Genomic DNA, 24655 nt, shown 5'->3' with positions numbered 1-24655 from the left:
TTACAGTTTTCCCACTTTTTCCCCCACCCTCCCTGCCCCCACAACCCTCCAGAATTCCCTCACCTTAGTTCATGTCCATGGGTTGTAACTATTAAGTATTTGAGTCCTCTGTTTCCTCTACTCTTTTTAAAATCTCTCCCCATCTATTTGATGCCTACTAATTATGCTTCTTCTTCCCTGTACCTTCCGCCCCATTCCTCCCTTCCCCCTTCCCATTGAAATCCCTCCATGTGATGTCCATTTCCCTGGTTTTGTTCCTGTTCTGGTTGTTTGCTTAGTTTTTGTTTTTGTTGTTTTTCTTTTCTTTTAGGTTCAGTTGTTGATAGTTATGAATTTGTTTTCATTTTATTTTTCATATTTTTTATCTTCTTTTTCTTAAATAAGTCCCTTTAACTTTCATATAATAATGACTTGGTGCTGATGAGCTCCTTGAACTTGACCTTATATGGGAAGCACTTTATCTGCCCTTACGTTCTAAATAAAAATTTTGCTGGATAGTTATCTTGGATGTAGGTCCTTGCCTTTCAGGACTTCAGATACTTCTTTCCAGCCCCTTCTTACCTGCAATGGTCTTTTGAGAAATCAGGCGATAGCTTTATGGGCACTTCTTTGTGGGTAACTCTCTCCTTTCATCTTGCTTCTTTTAGGATTCTCTATATTTAATCTCAGGTAACTTAATGATGATGTGTTTTGGTGTGTTCCTCTTTGAGTCCAACTTCTTTGGGATTCTCTGGGCTTCGTGGACTTCCTGGAAGTCTATTTCCTTAGCCAGATTGGGGAAGTTTTCCGTCATTATTTGTTCAAATAAGTTTTCAGTTTCTTGGTCTTCTTCTTCTCTTTCTGGCACCCCGATAATTTGGGTATTGGAATGTTTCAGGTTGTCCCAGAGGTTTGTAAGAATCTCTTTACTTTTTTGAATTCTTGTTTCTTCATTTTGTTTTGGTTGGGATGTTTATTTTTTCCTTTTGTTCCAGATCGTTGCTTTGATTCCTGTTTTCCTTCTTGTCACTGTTGGCTCCCTGAATATTTTGCTTATTTCACTTTGGGTATCCTTCATTTGATTTTTCCATTTTTTGACCAAGCTCAAACACTTCTGTGAGCATTTTGATTACCAGGGCTTTAAATTCTCCATCAGATAGGTTGGCAGTCTCCTCATCACTTAGTTCTGAGGTTTTGCTCTGTTCTTACATTTGGACCATATTTCTTTGTCCTGGTGCAGCTGATAAGTTGTAAGAGGGTGGGGCCTTAGGTGTTCTGGGCTAGCAGGGCAAACCTCCCTGTGCTGTGCTGCTGCCTGTGGAGGAGGGGCCAGAGAGGGAACGATGCAGCTCACCTGCCTGCTCCTCTCTAGCATCCTTTCCGAGGGTGAGACTGGAGAAACTCTAGTCTCCTGTGAGACTGGGAGTTTCTCTCACCTCTGAGTAGTCCACAGCCACCTCTGAGCCTCAGTTTTCCCCTTAAGTCAGCCCCTCCTGCACAGCCCTAGGAGCTAGGCAGCCAACCCCACCCCTAAGGTCTGCCTGCGGTCCACCACCTTACTGGGCCAGTTGTTCTAGTAGATTTTTTTCTTTAATTCCTTGGTCATCAGAGTTCCATGCAGTTTGATTTTCTGGCACTTTTGGTTGTTCATTGACTTTAGTTTGGTTGTTATCCACCTTTTGGTTGTGTGAGGAAGTGAAAGGTTTCTACCTACACCTCCATCTTGGCCGGGAATCTCAAATTTCTTTTTCATATTTTGAAGTCAATCTGTAGTTCATTTTTTAAAACCAATTTTGTGTGCTTCTCTTCCTTCTCATGTTTACCTATCTCTCATTTTCTCCTTTTGGCCCCTCTTATGAGAGTCCTATAATATAAATATAAGTTATCTATATTGCGTTCCAAAATTCACCAGCTCTGTCCCCACTTGCTTTTTTACATGGAGGATTTTAAATCACCTGCCTCTTAGGTGATGTATTTTTTTAGTCCTTGATCTTGTCTGCTTTTGAAACTCTTTTGCATTTTTCATTTTAGTCATTGTATTCTCCAACTTCAAATTTCTTTTTCATCCTTTTTTCACTGATCCCCAAGTTTTGTTCCCATGTTTGTTTGTTCATTATGTTGAATTTCATGTGTATTTGCTTGTACCTGATTAAAATTTTTAGAAATGATTTTTAGAATTATTTTTTGTTAATTTGTATACCTCCATCGTTTGGCTTAATTCACTTTAACATTGTGATTTTTTTCATATTTTGCTTTGAGTTAGTGTTGATGTCTGATATTTGATGAAGCAGTTACTTTTTTGGATTTCTGGACCCAGTTCTGTTTAGAGTAGTTTTATCTGCATGTGCATACAAGGGGGCTTGCTAGGTGCTGTGTTGTGTTTTGGGCTGATGAGAAGCTTTACTTCCCATTCTTCTTGCTGCCCCATGACCAAGGTCAGCGTTGTGAAGGTTGAAGGGGTCCTCAGTGGCAGGGCTGCGGTTTTCCAAATATTTAGTGACCTCTGAGAGTCTTTGGTGGCCAGAAAGAGGCCACTAGAGTCAATGGTGGCACAAGTGCAGTGTCTCCCAGAAGTTCTTAGCCATGTCTTTTGCATCTAACCCTGTTTGCTGAGCCAGTCTTTCATGCTATTCTTTTGCATAGCTCCTTGTATTAGGCTCCAACTTATAGCTCTTCGAAATAACTTGTCTCTTAAGCTTCTTCCCCTTTCCTGTACAGACACTGTTTATCATGGATAAAGGGTCTAATTATTCTTAACGGGGGTTGGATCTTGTATTTTTTATTCTGCCATCTTGCTGTGGTCACTCACATAGATCTTTAACTTTTGCTTTTTTGGTGCAGAGTTGTTCTACAACGGTGTTGGTTATTCGCCTCTTCTGCTTTCTCTTTGAAGTTGCATCATCTGTATTCCACATAATTGCTCATTGGGGAGGGAAGTGGAGGAAGAATTCTTTGTGTATTACAGAGGATCAGGCCTCCAGCCATGACAGTATGGGCTCACGAGTGGGTATGGGAGGGAGGGAGTATTTGATTTGAAGCCTTGGTTAAAGTATAGTGAAGAACTTGTTCTCTTTGAGTTTATTCCTCACCATTGCCAGTGGCCACACTTAATTAAACTTGTCCTTTCCCGTATTGGCACCGTGTGTGTGTGTGTGTGTGTGTGTGTGTGTGTGTGTGTGTGTTTAGGCATTTTATTTATTTATTTTAGAGGCGGGGGGGAAAGGAAGGAGAAAGAGAGGGAGAGAAACATCAATGGGAGGTTTCTTATTGTGTGCCCATGACTGAGGACCTGGCCTGCAACCCAGTCATGTGCCCTGACTGGGATCGAACTGGTGACCCTTTGCTTCACAGGCTGCACTCAATCCACTGAGCTACACCAGCCAGGGCTGTTTGTTACTTTTAATAATTTTCCTTCATATACTTGACTTCCAGCCATGGGTCACCTCTGCCTCTCTAACTTGTACACCACAACCCTTTCTCTGTGGAATCTTTTTCATGTGCTCTCTCATTTTGATCAGTGCCTGTTGCACCTTGAAGTGTGCTCATATTTCTGTACAAAATGAACACAGTGTCTGCTCTGCTGTGGTTGATTTTCATGGTTTGGAACACACTCATATCCTCTACACAGCCTCCCAACACAAGCAGGAGGGATTTTGCTGGCATCCCCTACGACAGGGGTCACTTCTAAGGCCAGCTTCTCTTCCTTAGGTTCCCCCTATCCTGGTATTCTTAGTTAATGAGTTCCCCATATTACAGTCCTTAGGGGCTTTTTCTGAGACTCTGATTTGTGTTGGAAATCATCATATAAAATCATGCCAGATGTAACTGATGCAAATCAATGATGAGAAAACCCACTCTCTGTAGGTCAGTATGTACTTTACTAGCGTTTGTTTTCCTTCAGGTTGCTGCTGTGGAACAGAGGATGGGGAGGCACCCATTGAAGAGAATGTTAATGTAAGAGGCTCAAGGGCTATGAATCTGAAGTCAGCACTGTCTTCCCAGAAGAACCACCCATGTGAGAGTTGTGGGTGTGTCTTGAGACATATTTTCTTCTCCACTGACCAGCAGGGAACCCAACAGGGCCCAACACTGCTGAGGTGTGGGGCATGTGCAAAACCATTCTATTTCAGTGCACAGAGTCACCAACTCCAGGAGCAGGACACGACAAAGAATTGTTTCATCAGCAGTGTGGACAGGGTCTTGCTTGCAAAGAGCTGCAATTCCCATGTGTTGTGGAAGGCTCGTAGCTCTAGTCAGGACGGAATAGGCTTCCTCATCAGCTCTACCATGCACAGGAAAAATGAAATCCCTAAGTCTGGAATGACTTTACAAACTACAAAATATTGCACCCCAAGAGAATACAAGGAAGCCATTGGCTGTGACGACACACTTGTTGACCAGAATTTCCTTACTAGAAAACAGTTTTTTTTGTGTTGTGAATGTGGGAAGTCTTTTAACACAATTTCTGCCCTCCGTATTCATCATAGAGTTCACACTGGAGAAAGGCCTTATGAGTGCACTGAATGTGTGAAGTCTTTTAGCCGAATTTCTGCCCTCCAGGTTCATCAGAGAGTTCACACTGGAGAAAGGCCTTTTAAGTGCGGTGAGTGTGGGAAATCTTTCACCAGTAGCCCTGCCCTCCGTGTACATCAGAGAGTTCACACTGGTGAAAGGCCTTATAAGTGTGGTGAATGTGGGAAGTCTTATACCAGTCACTCTGGTCTCAGCCATCATCAGAAACTTCACACTGGAGAAAGGCCTTATGGGTGCAGTGAATGTGGGAAATTGTTTAAGCAAAAAGCTAACTTTAATTCTCATCAGAGAGTTCACACTGGAGAAAGGCCTTACAAGTGTGGTGACTGTGGAAAATCTTTCACCAGTAGCTGTGGCCTCCGGTATCATCATAGAGTTCACACTGGGAAAAGGCCTTATGTGTGTGGTGAATGTGGGAAATCTTTTACGCAAAGCTCTAACCTCCGTCATCATCAGAATTTTCACACAGGAGAAAGGCCTTATAAATGCGGTGAATGTGGGAAATCTTTTACCCGTATCTGTTACCTTCGAAAACATCACAGAGATCACACTGGAGAAAGGCCTTACGAGTGCGGTGAATGTGGGAAATCTTTCAGCTGTAGCTCTTCCCTCCGTCATCATCAGAAAGTTCATATAGAAGAAAAGCCTTATAAGTGCAGTGAATGCGGAAAGTCTTTTACCCAAAACTCTGAGCTTCGTAAACATCACAGAGTTCACACTGGAGAAAGGCCTTATGAGTGCAGTGAATGTGGAAAATCTTTTGCCCATAGCTCTTCCCTCCGTCATCATCACAGAGTTCACTCTGGAATAAGGCCTTATAAGTGTGGTCAGTGTGAAAAATCTTACACCAGTCGCTCTGGTCTCCGTCATCATGAGAAAGTTCACACTGGAGAAAGGCCTTATGAGTGCAGTGAACATGGGGAATCTTGTATCACTAGCTCTGCCCTCCATTTTCATCAGAGTGTTCACACTGGATAAAGCACTGATTACTGCACTAAATGGGGAAACCCTTTATATGTACCTGTCACCTCCATTAGCCTCAGAGAGTTCACACCAAAGAAGCACTTATGAATGTGGTGAAAGTGGGAAATCTTTTATCTATTCATTAACTGTCATTGTTATCAGACTGCACACAGTAGCAAAGCTTTATGTCTGCAGGGAATGTGGGACGTGTTTTATCAGTAATCATCGTTTTCCTTGGAGACTTCACATTGGAGAAAGGCCCCATCAATGCAGTGAAAGTGGAAATCCTTTTTCTGTAGCAGTCCCTCAGTTGTCATCAGAGAGTCACCCTGGAGAATGGCCTTATGCCTGCAGTGAATTTGGGGAATGTTTTTCTAGTATCAGTGATTTCCACTGATTCAAGGTTTTTTATATATGCAATATGAGAATTTTTTAATGCCACAATCTTCCATTATATTCCCAGGTTCCCGTGGTAAACAGCCCAATGAGTATGTTTTTGATTCTAACTCCTTTCTTATTAGAGAGTTTGCAGAGGAGATAGTCTTTATGATGACATGAACTGTGGGAAATCTTCCACCTCGTTTCCATAGGCATGTTAATTTCACACTGGTAAAAAGATTCAAGCATGAGGTGAACATGGGAAGTCTTTAGCCATAAGTCTTCAGCCTTTTGATGTTGGAAAGGTCTCACTTTGTAAAAGTTTAGATTGTAGGAAATGTATTTTTTTTTCAGTGTAATAATATTGAAAAAAAACTTCCTGAAAATGTCTGAGTTTAATTTTATATACTCAGAGTGTGGAGATGTATGTCTCAGAAATTTAATATTTAAATGTTGAAGTACTTAACAAATTATGATCTAAACTCTTTGTGCCTTTATGCATTTATACTTAAAGTGTAAGAGGGTTGCATTCCCCCACTCTAACAAAATGTCGATTTGTTTATTTTTTATAATTTTAGCTGTTTTTACATATTTGTCATGTTCTTTTTATTGTTCTAGTGGTACTTTTCTAAGGATTTATGATTAGCATTTTTCAGGAGTGTATGTAAAACGGGTATGTTTTTAGTATATCCTGTGCTCACATACTTTACCTATGGTTTTGTAATTTTAGGCTACTCTCCATAGAAAATAGGAGAGTGAAACAACAAAGACCTGTGTTGTAATGTCACCCATTTTCACTCCTTGAAAAACAGATAATTTTTGTTTCATGGAATAATTGTTTTTATGGAAACATTGTTTTTAATCGTGGAAAACATCTCCAAATTATTTGGATTTTTTGCTGTAAAGGATGTGTAGGTAGTTATCATATACTTTATAGAATAATCTGCATTATTAACACTGCATCGCTTTTGTAAATTCTGTCATTAAGTAATATAATAATTTTGTTTCTAAGTTTTCAGCCCTTTCTGTGGTCTTTCATCTGGGGTTGATGTGCTACAGCAGAACTTGAAGGTGCACCAGGTGGTATGAAGATCAATGGTGGGTATTTGTTGAGCCTGAAAGCCCTCATAGAAGCCAAAGACAAGAAACCAGTGATTAGACTCCCCGTATCTTGGCCATGCAAGCTGGGTTTATGTCTTAGATTATTGACCGTAGTTGTTATTACAGGAAAGTGATTCACTGTATAGGCCTCAGTATTCTCCTGTGTAAATAGGGATAAAAAGCACCCTTGCCCTGGGCTGAGTGGCACAATGGCCTGAATGCTGTCCCACAAACCAAAAGATTGCGTGTTCAATTCCTGCTCAGGGCACATGCCTGTGTTTTCGTCCAGTTTCCAAGTTAGGAGATTGGGAAGGGCAAACACTGTTTTTGCAGTTCAACATTTCTCTTGCTCTCTCCCTTCTTTACCCTCTCTAAAATCCAGAGAATAAAATAATTTTAAGAAAGAGCAGCCTTCATCCTTGAATAAAAATTATCCAGGGCTTGCATTTTGATCAAAATTGTTATTTTAATCCTAACTACACTCTGGGAATTAGTAACTGTTCGTGTATTTCTGGGGAGAATAGGATGTAGAGGAGGAAAGGGTTTTTCCAAGGTCACAGGACAGACAATTGTCAGATTGAAGTGGCCGGATTCAGACATGTGAGTCTGGCTCCAGAGCTGGGCACAATCTACCATAGCATATTCCGCCCTCCGCATAAGACAGGACAGGAGGGCCAGAGACGTGAGAAACTCAGCTAGCTGCTGTTTTCATTATTTTAATTATCACGAATTTTCTGTGTTTTTTCCTGATATCTTATAGTATTTAACATCTGCCTCATAGTCGTCATGGGAATACTATCTGTTATTTGCATTGCCTCTCCAGGGGAAACTACGTTGAGCCTTAGCTGCATTTTGCCTACCTCCTTTTTGAGCTTAGTGTACACAGATCAGGACTAATGAGACCCCAGTGATTCATGGCTGGGTCTCTGCACATTCACTTACCTTTTGCACGACAGGCTAGGTTATTATGCACTGTGGTGAATATTATCCACTCAGAGTATGGTTCTCCTAAACGACAACCTTGTCTACACAGGCAGTGTCATCAAAGGTAACAAAAGCAAAGCCTCTCTTTTAGCCACTGCCTGAGTCAGTCACGACTTCAATCACTTCCATTGTTCCATGTTGTTAAAATAATCTGTTAGGTGTTTTCCAGTGTCTTCTTTGCTACCATCGACTAAAGTCTTCACAGTTAAGGGTCACCATGTCTGTGAAAATTTAAAGGTTTCAGTTATTTATTTTTAGAGGGAGGGTAAAGTAGGGAGAGAGGGAGACAAATAATGGATCTGCTGCCTCAAACGTGCCCCCAACTGGGAATCTAGTCCACAATCCAGACGGGTCCTGACAGGAATCAAACCAGCAACATTTCGATTCACAAGGCAGAGCTCAATCCACTGAGCCAGACCTCAGCAGGGCTCGGGAATTTTCTCCTGAAAAAGGCTCTTTGGTTCCACAGCTCTTCCACCTACCTATATGGCTACGTGTTCTTGGCTGCATCCACATCCTCCAATGTGGTATGTGTGACAGTCCCCAAGTCTCTGGAGCACTTGGTGTTTGGATCTTCATCACACAGCTTGTGGGCATTTGCCATTGCTCCACATTGCTCTTCAGACCCTCAGCACATGTTTCAAATCTCAAACCTTCAATGAAGAGCTTCTTTAGCTGTTAGGGCTCTCAGGGAGACTCTGACTTAGATGTAGCAACTGCAGGAGGGAGACTTCAGCGATGGTTACTCAGCAGTGTCCACTGGCAGAAGGAGTCAATATTTGTGTTCTAATTCCTGAAAACAATTATGTTATTTAAAATTTTATTTATCTTTATTTTAGAGAGAGAGGAAAGGAGAAAGAAAGAGGGAGAGAAACACCCATGTGTCAGAGAAACATCTATCAATTGCCTCTGACAACCTTTCAACTGGAGAACTGCCTTGCAACCCAGGCATATTCCCTAATACTCCTGGAATCGAAGTAGTGACCATTCAGTTTGGAGGCTGGCACTCAATCCACGGAGTAACACCAGCCAGTGCCAAAAATAATTGTTTTTCATATGAAATCTCAGTGAACTTCCTGAAGTAAAATGCATTTTTAAGTTCTGTGAATATTAATATGTTCCTGGAAATTTGTAAATTTTGTACAAGACTTGCATCTTGTACAAAAATGGCTGTGATTGCCATCCATGAAGTTTTGGAAAGTGGACATCTGAATGTGAGAAAGACATTTTGGATTACTGTATTTCTGCACCTTGCATGGAAATGATCAATTTGTCATTTGTCAATGCAGTAACATTTTCTGCATGGGGACTGTTAAAGGGTTATGGAGCCATGATGGTGTAGTTCAGTGGATTGAGTGCTGGCATTCGAACCGAATCCCATTGCTTGTTGGATTCCCAGTCAGGTCACAGGCCTGCTTTGTGGGCCAGGTCCCCAGTAACGGGCATTTATGAGGCAACCACACACTGATGTTTGTCTCGCTCTCTCCTCCCTTTCCTCTCTCTAGAAATACGAAAAGTATTTTTAAAAAATGAAATTAAATTTATAAAAAGTGTTATGAAGTGAGCAAACTCTGGAACATTATTACTGTTGATGAATGGATCTACAATGTTCATTATTTAAGGAGCAATATGAGAAAATGCTGTATGCGGCCAGAGAACAGATGAGGCCCAATGGGTTTTACATTAAGGAAACTTAGTTCTAAGAATGACAGAACTAACTTGAGTTATTGCTCTGCTGGAAATGTGGCCACCCTGAATATCATCTTTCTATAGTGTATGGGTAATTTTCATTCCTAAGAACTTGAAGAAAAACGGTGAGGTGGGAGACACATAGGAAGATGTAAGCCGAGAAATATAGAAGAGCGAGGGAAAGCCATAACATCTGTGGGGGTGACTTTCCTCGCAAGTCCCCCCCGTGTGCCACAGATGAGAGCAATCATGACCGAGAGAGACATGATGTGATCTGCTTGGGGAGGAGAAGTGGCCATTTTCCCAGAGGAAAAAGGCCTCCAGCCCCCTCCTCCGGGGCCTTTTATTGGGTTGTAATACACAGGAATACAGGGCGGCAAGGATCAAACAGTAGATAACATTTCAAAGAAATCTGAGGGCTTACTATGAGTCTGAGTCTGTCAGGAACAGAGTTTTAGGGTTTCCTGCTTGAACTCTTAACATATGAGTGAAAGCACTCTTAGCAGAGCAGATTTCACAGGTTTATCAGGAAGTCTTTGTCATGCCAGATTTTCCCCCAGGACACGCTCTAAGCAAGGCAAGGAGCTGCACCTCTCCCCATCAGGTATTCAGGCTTAAGGGGATTGGAGCCAGGCTTTAAGGAGATTAGAGCCAGGAAGGGCTTCTCCCAGAGAACAAGGGGACTCGGCTATGTCAAAGCCAGTGGGCGAGAGTCCATTGCTCTTTGTTGCAGCCCCCTGAGTCCTTTCTTGAAGGCCTTCCAAGTGATCAAGTCTGGTTTAGGTTGCCCCCCACTGTGAGGGGTCTTACCCATCATTGACTTCCGCCCACGCTTTGGGGGCAGGAAGAGGAAACTGAGGCAGCGTTTGCTACCAGAGACAAGCTTTGTCTCCTGCGGCTCACATTCCAGAGGTTGTCCTTCACCCTTAGCCACAAGGGGTCAAGATACAATTCCTAGAGCGGTCTACAACAGATACCATGTTTCATTTCAGTAATCACTAATTATGTCACCTGTTTCAGAGGCTCACCTTCAGGGAAGCTCTGGCTGATTTAGTTTGACTCAACGACCAGGTCACAGGGTAAATTGCAGACATTCCTTCATTCTTCAGGCCTCGTCATCCCACTCAGTGTCAGGAGGTCCATGTCATAATTGTGCCTTTTGTCAAAGAAGAGGTGAGACCTGATTTTGGATGGAAATGTCTCAGGAAATGTCTCAGGGTGTACGTGCAGGTCACATTTGGGGCCAGATTACTTTCAGTAGCCAACGTACTGCTCTGGATGCTCACCAGCTTTCAGATGACAGGATCATCTGTTGTGTTGAGTGTGTGGAAGATACTCTCGAAGCTCCACAGGGGCTTCTCTTTTCTGAGGATGACCTCAAGACTTTGTCATGATATTCTAGAACCACACATCACTCGATGTCCTGTGGCTCTGACACTTCCAAGCAGAGCAACGTCATTAACCAAGGAGAGTCCCTTTGTTTTTCTTCCCAGCCCCAGAGAATTTCAGAGGCTAATGGTTTCTGTTTTGTTTGGTCCCTTTTTTTGCCTATATCTAAAGTGTCTCTGGGCTTCTGGTCAGGGTTGTGGTATAGGCAGACATGGTTCACCTCTGTACAACCAGCACTCAGAACCATCAGATACTGAGTTGAATGTAAGTCGTCGAACAAGGGAATTAAAGAAACCTCATCCATCCAAACTGATCGGAGGGGCACAGATAGGGAATAGTCTTGTTCCTCACCCATGTGTGGTGGCTAAAAGTTTGGGAGGGATATCTGGGGAGCAAGGAGTCCAGCCCCACACCAAACCCCTCCCCAGGGTTCCAGTGCCTGGAGGATAAGTCATCATAACTTCTGTCTGCAAAACCAAGTGGGGATTTCATTGGTGGAAGAAACTGGAGCCGCAAGCAGTTTCTTTTAAAGTCCCCCGCACAGATTTACATACTCAGACTCAGTCCCTCTAGCTCCTGAACAGCACAGCAGTTTGAAGGGCACCAGTGGTATCCATGGAGAACCTGATGTATCTGGCTTCAGGGTGAGCAGAGGCCATCATCCCTTTTCTAAATCTGCCACCTGCACCCCGGAAACAGCAAGCTGGTGCCATATCTGGAACCATCCACCTGGCTAACAGCATTTGACCTGCCTTACAGATAGATCCCAGAGATTCTGTACTACCCAATTTATGGGTGCACTGAAGCTGCTTTTTCATATGAATGGCTATCTTCAGTGAGTCCCAGGGCCGGAACTGGCAGCAGCCTGCCTAGATGCATAGCATGGCTCTGCCTGGGAATCTCCAAGCCCAGCACAAGTAGTAGCCATCTCAGATTGCTTTATAGCTCAGGCAGGGTGGCTGAGGGCAAAAGACAAGTGGGAGCTGAACTTGGCCTGAACACCTGGAGAACCCCAGGGACACCACCCATTGGACAGCTACAGACCACGTCAGAGCACCACCACCCTGCCCCTGCATAGCTGATCATCCATGGATGGCAGAAGTTGGTCAGTGGTCACAGCCAGTCCTTGCTTCTGACTGGCCTGGGTAAATCCTTCCCATTGATCTGCCAATAGCAACAAAGTCTCAACTGCAAGGGAAGGTGGTACTCAGCCTATGTGAAGGGCACACCTTGAGTACCCAGTTTGGGTGATAGGAAAAGTTGTACCCCTGGACCCTGCAGACACCACATTAGGCCGCACTACCAAGACAGAGTAAAAACAGCTCTACCTAACACAGGGTGGCTGTCAAACACACATAGGAACAAACACAGGGTGGCTGCCAAAATAAGTAGACAAACATGGCCCAAAAGAAAGAATAAATCAAATCTCCAGAAAAAGCAAAACAAAGATTAGCAGTCAGTAATATGCAGATTTCAATACTTTGTTTATTTGGATGCTCTAGAAAGTTAGTGAGGAACTCCACAGTATTAAAAAATCCAGTCAGAAGTGAAGGATACACTAATTGAAATAGAGAACAATTTTGCATAGAGACAACTGTAGTGTTGATAAAGCCAAGAATCAAATGAATGATATGGGTCAGAACAACCTGAAGTGGAATCCAAGAAACAGGATAGTATAAGCAGCCTATGGGACAACTTCAAGAGATTCAACATTCACATCGTATGGGTGCTAGAAGGACAAGAGAAAACAAGAAATTTGAAATCTTAAAAAAACAGTGAAAGTAAACTTCCCTAATTTTGTGAAGTAAATAGACATGCAAGTCCAGGAAGCACAGAGAGTCCAAAACAAGATAGGTGCAAAGAGGCCCATTCCAAGACACATCATAATTGAAATGCCAAAGGTCAGCCCTAGTTAGTATGGCTCAGTGTATTGAGTGCCGACCTGCGGACTGTAAGGTGATGAGTTTGATTCCCAGTCAGGGCACATATCTCTGCTGCAGGCCAGGTCTCCAGTTTGGGAAAGCAAGAAGCAACCAATCGATGTATCTCACGCACAATGACAGACCTAGGTAGGCCTAGGAGGAATGGAAAATCACCAGGTGGGGAAACTGTAGCCTGGGAAAATGCCTGCCTGGGACACTGCCTGCCAGCCCTACCCAGGACAAACAGATGCCCGGCTAAGATTAGGGTCTGGGGTTGGCCTATCTGGCATAACAGTTTGCAGTTTTAACTTGAACCTGACAAGATGTATCAAGAACAATGGTCAACAGAAATGGCACCCAACAACCAGCTCTAGCCAATCAGACTCTGACACCCCAACCAGTTATCCTTTGCAGGTTTTTGTGCTTGAAAACCCTGCCCTAAGAACAACCAAGCAAGTTTTAATCTTCCCTAGGTGGCTCGCCAACCTTCCTAGGTTGGCCCCGGTTTCCCCCATGAGTCTTAACCAACTTTGGTTGGCTCCCCAACCTCCCTTGGTTGGCTCCACTTTCCCTCTTATTCCTGCTAATAAACTGCTCCTTAGCTTGCTGCGTCCATCTGGTTTCTTGAGGGACTCCAACCTAACACACTGATGTTTCTCTCCCTCTCTTTCTCCTTACCTTACCCTCAGTCTAAAAATTAGTAAATATTTTTAAAAAAAAGAGGTATGAATGTTTAAGATGCAGGGAACAATGTAGTTTGTCATTCAGTTTCTATTATATTCCATAATCCAGAGTGAAGAATGCAGATCACCTCACAAAAGAGGAACCTTAAGATCAAGAAGAAAAAGTATATAAGTCCAAAGGTAAAAGATAAAGAGAGAGTCTTAAAAGCAGCATAAGAAATGAAGCTGGTTACCTACAGGAGAATTCCCATAAGACTGTCAACTGATTTCTCCAAAGAAGCTTTGCAGGCTAGAAGGAATTGATAAGAAATATTAAAGGTCACAAAAAGCAGGGGCCTACACCAAGATTGCTCTTCCCAGCAAAGATACCATTTAAAATCCAAGGGCATACAGAAACTAGTATAAAGGACACGTGGACAACAACTAAGGGGGGTGGAAATGGGAGGGAGGTGGGGAGCACTGGGGGGGTGGGCTGGGTTGGGAGTAAAAGACAGAAAACTATACTTGAATAACAAATAAATTCAAAAAATAAAACAAAATCCAAGGGCAAATAAGGAGCTACCCACACCAGAAAACAGGAAAGAGATTTATCACGACCAAACCATTATTCATGTAATGTTAGAGGGAATTATTAAAGCAAAAAGATCAAAACTATGAAAAATAATATAGCAAACAAGACAATCTATCAGCAACTGAATATAGCTTTTCTGAGGGTGAGGAGCTCTCCACTTCAATGTGCTTCTCGCAAAGGATCTCCTTCATCCATCTCCAGAAGAGGAGGAAACACAAGAAGCAGCACCTTGTGCAGAGCCCCGAATCCTGTGAAGTGCCAGGATGCTATAAAAGCATCACCGTGTTTAGCCATGCGCAAATGGTAGTTTTGTGTGTTGGCTGCTCCACTGCCCTGCCTACAGGAGGAAAAGCAAGGTTTACAGAAGGAGGCTCCTTCAGAAGGAAGCATCACTACAATTACCTGAATCAAGATGAGTGGGGAACCATCCCAATAAACACATTATGGATGCAGCACGAGAGAGAGAGAGAGAGAGAGAGAGAGACAGAGAGAGAGAGAGAGAGAGGGAGAGGGAGAGAGAGAGAGAGAGAGAGAGAGAGAGAGAGAGAGAAATGATTGAATCTAAAAAACAAACTAGGCAACAAGAAAAAAAATTATCCAGAGACCCAAGTCCTGAATATGGAGAGCATGTTGATGGTTGCCAAATAGGAAGGGGGAATTGCTGAAGAGATGAGTGGATTAAGAAGTACAAATAGATAGTTACAGAATAGCCATGGGGATGTAAACTCTAGTAGAGGAAATGAAGTAGCCAAAGAACTTATATGCATGACCCATGGACATGAACAGGTTGGGGGATTGCTCGAGGGAGTGATTGTTGCTGGGTGGAGGGGGACAAAAGGAGAAAAATTAAAATAGCTGTAACAGCATAACCAATAGAATATAAAAAAGTAAAAAAATGTAATAAGGTCCATGAAGAAAAATAACGTGTCTCTCAAAGTTTTCCCATGGTTATATGCATTCACTCGCTCTGTCCTTTGTGCTTTTGTGCAGGGACTGGAGGTTCAAGTACTATCTGTTCCTTGGATCTTTGTCTGTGCTGAGGTTCTGCTATGAAAATTTCATCGAAATCAGTTGGTAGGCTGTTTTCTGTGTGTCCACTGTGTGGATAGAGTTCATCCTCCTCATGGACATAAGCTTGCTGACTTCACAACCAATCTGAGAGGGGTACTAATGCATCTCTTGGTAGATGGCACCCATCCAGGCTATATTCTTGGTTAGTAGAGGTCTGCTTAGTTGAATGGCTGGTAGAGTGTATCTGGAATGTGCTTAGCATTTCCAAAGAGACTCCATGTAGCGGGAGGGAATGATGTCTGGCACCAAGGGTGTAATTAACTTTGCAATGTTTAAAAACCTGCAGTGACCTCAGGCAGTCCAGATTTGAAAGATGATTTGATACAGCAACCTTAACACTTTGTGCAATCAGAAAGAAGAAAAAGTGTACATCAATTTTTATTTATTTATTTATCTTTAGAGGGGAAGGGAAGGAGAGAGGGAGAGAAATATCAGTGTATGGTTGCCTCTCCTGTGTCCCCTGCTGGGAACTGGCCTGCAACCCAGGCATGTGCCCTGACTGGGAATTGAACTGCTGTTGTTTGGTTCACAGGCTCGCACTCAATCCACTGAGCTACAAAAGCCGGGACTACATCAATTTTTTTAAAAGGAAAAAAAGCCTTTTACAGAATTTCTATTGATTTTAAAATTTTTACACAGTGTATCATTACCCATAATTTTTTCAAATTTTATTTATTCATTTTAAGAGAGGGAGAGAGAACTATGTTTTTCCACTTATTTAAGTTATGTATATTTTTATTTCTTATCTATTATTATTGCATTTTTTAATAGACTACAATCTGTACTTTGGAACAAATTAGTGTGACTAGCTTTATTAGTATATTCAGTTGGTTAGGCTGGAAGTTTATACGCACTTTGTGGGCCTAATTCCTGCAATGGCATGCCTTTTATGTCTTCAACATGTACTCCATTGTTTGAAAAAAAAATGTGTAATTTAAGTTAGATTCCTCATCAGATCAAATTAGTGAGGAATTCAGTCACCATGCTGTCCAGGCAGAACTAAGATTCTGGCTGCACTTAATAGTGCATACATGCACTTAATATTTAATGTATTATTTAGTAAATTTAGTTTGCATTGTGGATCGTACTAATGCAGAATATAGAGAGCATTAGGGACTAGAGCAAGGTCCTGAACCACATTCCACCTGAAGAAGGCACTTGCCCCATACTCTGAATCAAAGGCCTAGCAAGAAACCAGACATTTCCTCGCCCAAGAAATGATGCCCACCGGGGCGGCTATGGAGCGGATTTAGCATTCTCAGGGTATTCGTGGGGTGTTAACCCCACACCTGGAGTCAGCTCGGGAAATACAAGACCCCAACCTTGGACCATGCATCGCTCAGAAGGCAGGGTGGAAGACCACGGGCTGAGTCAATAAAGACTCAGAAAAGGCACTTCCGTTGGGGCCACACTGCAGGGCGGGACTTCCGTCGGTTTCGCGGGGCGCATTTCCTCTCCTGTTACCCCGTCTGTGTCTGGTGGTCACTGGGTCAAAAGGAGAAGGCGTCCGCGTTGGGACAGTGACCCCAATATCAGGGACACCCTTCTCGCCCGCGGCTCCCGCCCCTCCAGTCGCGCAGTCCGATGGCGGCGACCGCGCTGTTGCGCTCGGCTGAGGTGAGTGCGCGTCCTGGGCCCTCGCCCCTCAGCCACGGATCTGCAGCCCGGGTGCGGGACGCCCGTCACATCCAGCAGCCCGGGCCACGGGGTCCGTGGTCTTAGGCGCTCGTGGGTGACACGTTGTGACGGGGTTGGCGAGGGTGACCGGCGGAAGTGACGCCCTCCAAACAGGTGCCAGTGTCGTTGACCCCCAAAGACCCTCACACCTGGCCAATGCCTGGCATCTGGTTTACACAGTCTGAGGCGAGTCATACCCGGACTGGGAGGCAGAGGGTTTGCACCTTCATTCTGAGGGTCGTGGGAGCCTGGGATGGTCGTGAACCGAGAGAGACACAGGCTGTGTCATGGTTTTCAAAGCTGTTTAGATCCTTCTGAGATAGAAAACGGACTGGAGTGTAGTGATGAGGACATTGAGGCGCAGGAAGAGGAGCCCTTGTTCAAGGTCACGGAGTTGGTAAGAGGTGGCACTGAGAAGACACTTGGCCAGAGGTCACTATACTCCAGGGCTGGGCTGAGATACAGCTGAGACCTGCTGACTAGGAGCTGGAGGGGGGTTGACTGCTTCTTCCCACAGGTTCTGAGGTTGAAAATCATTATCAAACTAGACAAGGAGGGACAGGGTGTCACAGACCCTGCCTGGTGGTGACATTACCTTATAGTGTCTAAAGACTATTCCCTTGTTAATTTTCCAGCTTTCAAATGAGGAGACCCTGGGCATACCCCAATCTTTAGTGCAGGTCACAGGTAATATAAGGTGCTCCCATTTCTGGCGTCAGCATAAGAAACATTCAAACTGTAGCGATTTTTTTTAATGTTTATCTGAGCTGAACTGAGTATGATTTGAGGAAACAAAATATAAAAAATATCTGGAGTGAGAAAATGCTCTGGGAAATGGCAGTTTTACCACTTATTTTATACATCAGAATCAAAAGGAAGATGTCTAAGTTGGGAACTGGAAATCCATTGGTGATAGGTTAGTGAGGTAAGAGAAAACAAAGCAGGAAAATGCCTGATACTAAATAAAAGGTAAATATGAATGGACACAATTCCTTTACTGGGTATAAGATAGGTAATATTTAATCGATACGGTAATAACATGGAGGAGTACCTTGGTCTCTGGTGTCATGCAGTGTTTGTGCTCTGAGGGGTAAGAAAAAAGGAAATTATGCTGACATTCCAAAGGTATGTTAACAAAGGTGCCAAAATACTAAATGGGCTCAGTTAGGGTAAAAATTGAGTTTCTTCAGGGAAGATAGAGGCCCAACTTGCCATCACTCACTTTTGGTTAGAAAGCTTTAATTTCAGACCGTGTATAGGAGTGTTTTCTCTCAGTTTGTAAGGCCATCAGTTTGTAAGTCTCCTAAGCTGCTCAGGTTTAGTATGTGCCCCTTGCCCTTTTGTTTTTGGTCCTCACAGGCAGTCATTGTAAGCGTTGAAGTCAGAGTTCCTGGGAAGGCACACCTGTAGTTAATACTGCTTGAAGATGCCACAGAGCTCGGAGTAGGTACCCCAAGTCCCCTTTGTGTTAAAAACAAGGCACAAGGGCCCTGGCTGGTGTAGCTCAGTGGATTGAGCGCAGGCCTGTGAACCAGACGATCGCGGTTCAATTCCCAGTCAGGGCACATGCCTGGGTTGCAGGCCAGTTCCCTGCAGGCTATTTCCCAGCAGGGGAAGCACTAGAGGCAACCGTACATTGATGTTTCTCTCCCTCTCTCCTTCCCCTCTAAAGATAAATAAATAAAATCTTTTTTTATTTTTTATTTATTTGTCTTTAGAGGGGAAGGAGAGAGGGAGAGAAACATCAATGTATGGTTGCTTTTCGTGCGTCCCCTGCTGGGAACTGGCCTGCAGGGAACTGGTCTGCAACCCAGGCATGTGCCCTGACTGGGAATCGAACCGCGATTGTCTGGTTCGCAGGCCCGCGCTCAATCCACTGAGCTACACCAGCCAGGGCCAAATAAATAAAATCTTAAAAAAAAAACAACAAGGCACAAGGGGGTCAAGAATCAGATGCCTAAAGTGGCCAGTTGATGACTTAGGGAGGTAGTAAGCCATTTGCATAAGAGAAAGGAGCTGGTCTTTCTTGGGTGTAACAGGCTCCATCTGGTTGCCTAGTGGAGAACGGATCATGGGTTTCATGGACGAGGCAGGGATCCCATCACCAGGTGAGTTCTTTGATTCAGAGGAGAGTCAATGGACCTAAGTTGGGCCTCAGAAGTAGGAGAAAAAGTTGGATTCTTGGTCGGTGTTTTATTTTTTTATCCTATTTTTTCTTATTACTATTTATCTTTCTCATACCTTCTTCTACCTTCATCCACTCCTTTCCCCTTGACATTTTTTAGGAAAGGCAAGTATAGTTTCAGGTTTTTCAGCTTCAGGAAGAAAGGAAAGGGTTCAAAACCACCCCAGCGTTTCTGGTCCTAGCAGCAGAAGCAGTGGAAGCTCCATCTGCTAGGCTGGGGAGGATAGTGGTAGGTTAATTCTGTGTGTGCATATTGGAAGACTCTTTTGGTTCAACTTTTGTAACTTAAAAAGAGCAGTAAGTAGAAACATTTTGTGAGTATCTGCATGGTTCTGAATCTGTGGAAGGGTCGATCGAGGATGGAGTCATACAAAAGTGGAGGCTCTTTAATGCAGGAGGGTGAAGGGGGGCAGAGCTGAGGAAGTGAACTTCAGTGTGAAGCTATGAAGCAGGAAGAGACCACACTGTGTGCCCAGCTAGAGGAAGTGTGAGCTGATGGCCCTGGGTTCTTGGTGTTTGGAATTAAGGGTGAAGCCTAAGCCCATATATGGCTGGGTTTGGAAGCCTGATCTGGAAGAATAAGTGAGACTGTTTAGAAGGTAGAAAGGGGCCCTGCAGGCAGGGCCCTGAGTTTAGATGGCGTTTATCTGCCCCACTTCCTCTCATCCTGCTGCCTTTGCTGAGGACGATGTGAGAGATGGATGAGACTGTGATGAGACAGCAGGCAGTTCTAGCACCAGTGTTGATGTCTTCTCTGAAGGCATTGTAGGGGGTGGGGGTGGTGCTGCAAGGGATTCAATGTGGGTAAGACTAGGAAAAGGAGTCTCAAACAGACTGTTCCAGGTTCATTTGTATTAATTCTGACAGGTAGTTGTGACCTTCGAGGATGTTGCCGTGTACCTGTCCAGGACAGAATGGCTCCTCCTTGATGAGGCTCAGAGATGCCTGTACCTCAATGTGATGCTGGAGAACTACGCTCTTATATCATCGCTGGGTAAGACACTGACTCTCCCTGCGCACCGTTCTTTGCCTTGTCTGAACACCTCTTTCTCAGGGTTGCAGTCTGCTTCTTCTATTCTAAGCTCTAAGCGTCCTGACCAGACTTGTTTCCAGGGAAGATGGACAGCAGCAGCTGATCTCGGGCTTTCCTTTTTTTTTAAGATTTTATTCATTTTTAGAGAGAGGAGAAGAGAAGGAGAGAGAGGGAGAGAAAGATCAATGTGTGGTTGCCTCTCGTGTGTCCCTTGATGGGAACTGGCCTGCAACCCAGGCATGTGCCCTGACCGGGAATTGAACCGAAATCGTGTGGTTCGCCGGCCCACGCTCAATCCACTGAGCTACGCCAGTCAGGGCTCAGGCTTTCCTTTGATCATGTCTACTGGGCTCCATTTTGGGGGGTTCATTTCCCCATATTTTAATAAACTACCTCACAGTGTCAAGAAAACAAAAGACCCTCTGTCTTACCAGTGATCTGGACAAGGCTATGCATTTCCCCAGTGCACTTCTTTCCTCAGGGATTGCTTTGTCCTCTCATGTGCACTGTGGTCAGTATATGCTTCCCAGTTTTCTGGGTAGATTCTGGACTAGGTTGGGCTGGAGTGTTTTCATTGCCCCCTGTTGTCCTTGCTGCCCCAATACCTGCTGTGCAGAACCCTTGTAGGGAAGAATTTGACCTCAGTATTATTGCCAGAAGCCTAATATATTTCACATTTATTACTGTGAAAAAGCATTTTTTGTACTTTTGAACATTTCTAAAACTATATATATACATATATATAAATTTTTCAATATAGTTTATTGATTATGGTATTACAGTTGTCCCATTTCCCCCCTTCACTCCTCTCCACCCTGCACACCCCCTCCCACCCACATTCCCTGCCTTTAATTCGCGTCCATGTGTCATACTTATAAGTTCCTTAGCTTCTGAATTTCCCATACTATTCTTACTGTCCCCTTTCTATTTTCTGCCTACCATCTATGCTACTTATTCTCTGTACCTTTTTCCCCTTCTCTTCCTCTCACTTCCCTGTTGCTAACCTCCATGTGATCTCCGTTTCTGTGGTTCTGTTCCCGTTCTAGTTGTTTGCTTAGTTTGTTTTGTTTTTGTTTTAGGTGTGGTTGTTAATAACTGTGAGTTTGCTGTCATTTTACTGTTCATATTTTTTATCTTCTTTTACCTAGATAAATCCCTTTAACATTTCATATAATAAGGGCTAGGCGATGATGAATTTCTTTAACTTGACCTTATCTGAGAAGCACTTTATCTGCCCTTCCACTCTAAATGAAAGCTTTGCTGGATAGAGCAATCTTGGAGGTAGATCTTTTCCTTTCATGACTTGGAATACTTCTTTCCAACCCCTTCTTGCCTGTAAGGTCTCTTTTGAGAAATCTGCTGACAGTCTGATGGGAACTCCTTTGCAGGTTACTGTCCCCTTATCTCTTGCTGCTTCTAGGATTCACTCCTTCATTTTAATCTTGGCTAATGTAATGATGATGTGCCTTGGTGTGTTCTTTCTTGGGTCCAGCTTCTTTGGGACTCTCTGAGCTTCCTGGACTTCCTGGAAGTCTATTGCCTTTGCCAGATTGGGGAAGTTCTTCTTTATTATTTGTACAAATATCTTTTCCACTTGTTGCTCTTCCTCTTCTCCTTCTGGTGCCCCTATAATTTGGGTGTTGGAACATTTAAAGATGTCCTGGAGTTTCTTAAGCCTCTCCTCATTTTTTTTTTGAATCCTTGTTTCTTCATTCTTTTCTGTTTGATTGTTTCTTTCTTCCTTCTGGGCCACTCCATTGATTTGAGTCCCAGTTTCCTTCCCATCACTATTGGTTCCCTGTACATTTTTCTTTATTTCACTTAGTGTAGCCTTCATTTTTTCCTCTAATTTGTGACCAAATTCAACCAATTCTGTGAGCATCCTGATCACCAGTGCTTTGAACTGTGCATCTGATAAGTTGGCTATCTCTTTGTCACTTAATTGTATTATTTCTGGAGCTTTGATCTGTTTTTTCATTTGGCCCCTGTTACATAGGGAGAGGCAGAGCCTTAGATGTTCACCAGGGCAGGGTAATTGACTTTGCTGGGTGGTGAGGCTGTATGTGGGGAAGGGTTCTGAGAGGGAATGATAGTACTTGCTCTGCTTTCTGCTGGATTTCAGTCACATGCACCATTTTACCCAAGCAAACTGGTCCCTTTTGGTGCTGATTCCTGGGTGGCATGGTTTGTGTACGTCCTGGGACTCTGTGGGTCTCTCCATCGAACTCTCCTGTGAGGCTGGGAGTCTCTCCTGGCACCTCAACCTTCACAGGTGTTTCTAATCGGTGTTTGAGGCTGTATTTCCCTGCTCTGGGACCCTGGTTTGTGAGGTTTGTCTTACTTCCCAATTTTGCCTGCTTTATCTGTGAGGGAATGTGGGACCACCTAGTCCGCCAGCTGCCTTGTATGGCAAGTGCCTCCACAATCCACCTCCTTGCTGGGTCCGCCTGCTGCTGTTTTATGCACCCGTTGATTGCCAGCCGCTGCTTTACCACAACTCCTCTCCGTCCAGCCACCTGACTTCGCCCCTCCTACCAGTCTGGATGAACATTGCTTCTTTAACTCCTTGGTTTTTGGACTTCCATACAGTTCAGTTTTCTGTCAGTACTGGTTATTTTTTTGTTTCTAAATTTTTGTTGTCCTTATTTTGGTTGTACGAGGAGGCGCAGTGTGTCTACTTACACCTCCATCTTGGCTGGAAGTGTCAGTGTATATATATTTTTTATCCTCAGTGCCAAATTTATTTTGATTGTCGGAGATAGAAGGGAGGGAGATAGAAACATTGATCGGTTTTCTCTCATATGTGCCCGTAACAGGGAATCAAACCCATAACCTAGGTTTGTCCCTTGCTCAAGAATCAAAACTGCAGCCTTTTGGTGCACAGAACAGTGCTCTAACTAACTGAGACACTTGGCCGTGGCTGGATAAGGTTCTATGCATATATTTATTAGCTCTCTTTTCTCAACCTTGTTTTCAAACTTTAATAATTCCTCATTGCTTTGAAATGAATGGTCTGCCCATTGTTGGAAGGGGAATATCCAAGTTGTGTAGTAGTCTTATGTTGCATTTTCCACTTTCAGATCTCATTTTGTTTGTTTGTGTACTTAGGTGTTCTGTGTTTGGGTTGTTATTTGCATAAAGTATTTTTTTACATCTCTTTATTTTCAGCTTATTTGTTTCCATGGAGATTTAGTGAGTCACAAGTTAAGCCCAACCAGGCTTCAATTTATTTATTTGTATATTTCTATAAATATTTTTATTTTTAAATACAGTTGACATACATTATGGCATTCATTTCGTGACTTGAAATTGTGTAACTTACTAAGTGATCATCTTCATAAATCTCACACCCCTCTAACGCCATTCATAATCGGTGGGATGTTATTGACTCTCACAGGCTGTACTTTACATCCCCGTGACTGTTCTGCAACTGCCAGTTTGTACTGTGTAATCCCTTCACCTTTTTCACCCATCATGAGTATTATGATCATTTATTATGATCATAATACGTCAAACTATTATGCTTTGCAGATGTTTTCTTTTAGTGTTTTGCATATATCATTTGATACTCTAAGGCTACAAGGTTCCTTCAGAGAAATGTATTGCTTGTTTATGGCAGTGTTGTCCTTTCATGATGAGTTTCTTTTTTTTCTTTTTAGATTTATTTATTTATTTTTAGAGAGGGGACGGGAGGGAGGGAGGGAGAGAAACCTCATTGTGTGGTTGCTTCTCACGCGCCCCCTACTGGGGACTTGGCCCTCAATGCAGGCATGTGCCCTGACTAGGAATCCAACCAGAGACCCTTGGGTTCTCAGGCCAGCACCCAAAACACTGAGCCATACCAGCCAGGGCCATAAGGAGTTTCTATTGTCCTCAGTCTTTAAAACATTTTTTTGCTTTTGATTTGTGACCTTTTATTGTAATATGTCGTGCTAAAATCCTGTTTGCATTGAATGTGTACAGGGACCTGCGGGGATCTTAAACATGGCTATTCACATTTTTTTTTCATATTTCAAAGCCAGTCTTCAGCTTATTTTTTAATTTTTTTTTTGCTTTTGCTTACCCTCTTATTTATTTATCTCTCATATTCTCTCCTTTTCCATTGCTCTAAGACTCCGTAATGCATATATGCATTATCTCTACGGTGTTCCCAAATTGACAGAGGATGTCCTCACATTTTGTTTTACATACAGTATTTTAAATCACCTGCCTCTGAGGTGATGTATTCATTTTACTCCTTGAGCTTGTCTGGTTTGAAACTCTTTTGCATTTTTCATTTTATTCATTGTATTCTTCAACTTCAAATTTCTCTTTAATTCTTTTTATATCTTTCCAATCCCCATGTTTTATTTTTATTTATTTTTTAGGTTTTGTTTATTTTTAGACAGAGGGAAAGGGGGAAAGAGAGGGAGAGAAACATTAATGTGTGGTTGCCTCTTCTACATCCCCAACTGAGGATCTGGCCGGCAACCCAGGCATGTACCCTGACTGGGAATT

At 43.3% G+C, this 24655-nt stretch overlaps 2 protein-coding genes and 1 pseudogene across 13 annotated transcripts in view; all 3 read left to right on the top strand.

The window, feature by feature from the left end:
- LOC119051584 (zinc finger protein 501-like) overlaps positions 1-8762 on the top strand; it is a 49128-nt gene extending 40366 nt beyond the window's left edge. For 2 of the 3 annotated variants that reach the window (XM_053672105.1, XM_053672104.1), the window contains one exon: positions 3881-6864. In XM_053672105.1, coding sequence (XP_053528080.1) covers positions 3952-5490 — 1539 coding nt within the window. In that variant the 5' untranslated portion in view covers positions 3881-3951 and the 3' untranslated portion in view covers positions 5491-6864. The other variant, XR_008392795.1, reaches the window with a different exon arrangement.
- A 4310-nt stretch (positions 8763-13072) lies between these two features.
- Positions 13073-15270, top strand: LOC119051629 (40S ribosomal protein S27-like; annotated as a pseudogene).
- Positions 15271-16697: 1427 nt separating this feature from the next.
- Positions 16698-24655, top strand: part of LOC119051586 (oocyte zinc finger protein XlCOF6-like) — a 64850-nt gene continuing 56892 nt past the window's right edge. For 9 of the 10 annotated variants that reach the window (XR_008392794.1, XR_008392793.1, XR_008392792.1 and 6 more), the window contains exons 1-2: positions 16698-16880; positions 19993-20119. Coding sequence is in view for 6 of the 10 variants with exons in the window: in XM_053672085.1 (XP_053528060.1) it covers positions 16848-16880; positions 19993-20119 (160 nt within the window). In the remaining 4 variants the exon portion in view is untranslated. The remainder of the gene's footprint in view (positions 16881-19992; positions 20120-24655) is intronic. The other variant, XM_053672084.1, reaches the window with a different exon arrangement.

Source organism: Artibeus jamaicensis, unplaced genomic scaffold (genome assembly GCF_021234435.1).
Source record: "Artibeus jamaicensis isolate MK-2021 breed Jamaican fruit bat unplaced genomic scaffold, CSHL_Jam_final contig_723, whole genome shotgun sequence".
Taxonomy (NCBI): Eukaryota; Metazoa; Chordata; class Mammalia; order Chiroptera; family Phyllostomidae; genus Artibeus; species Artibeus jamaicensis.
This window is presented reverse-complemented; position numbering and strand designations above follow the sequence as displayed.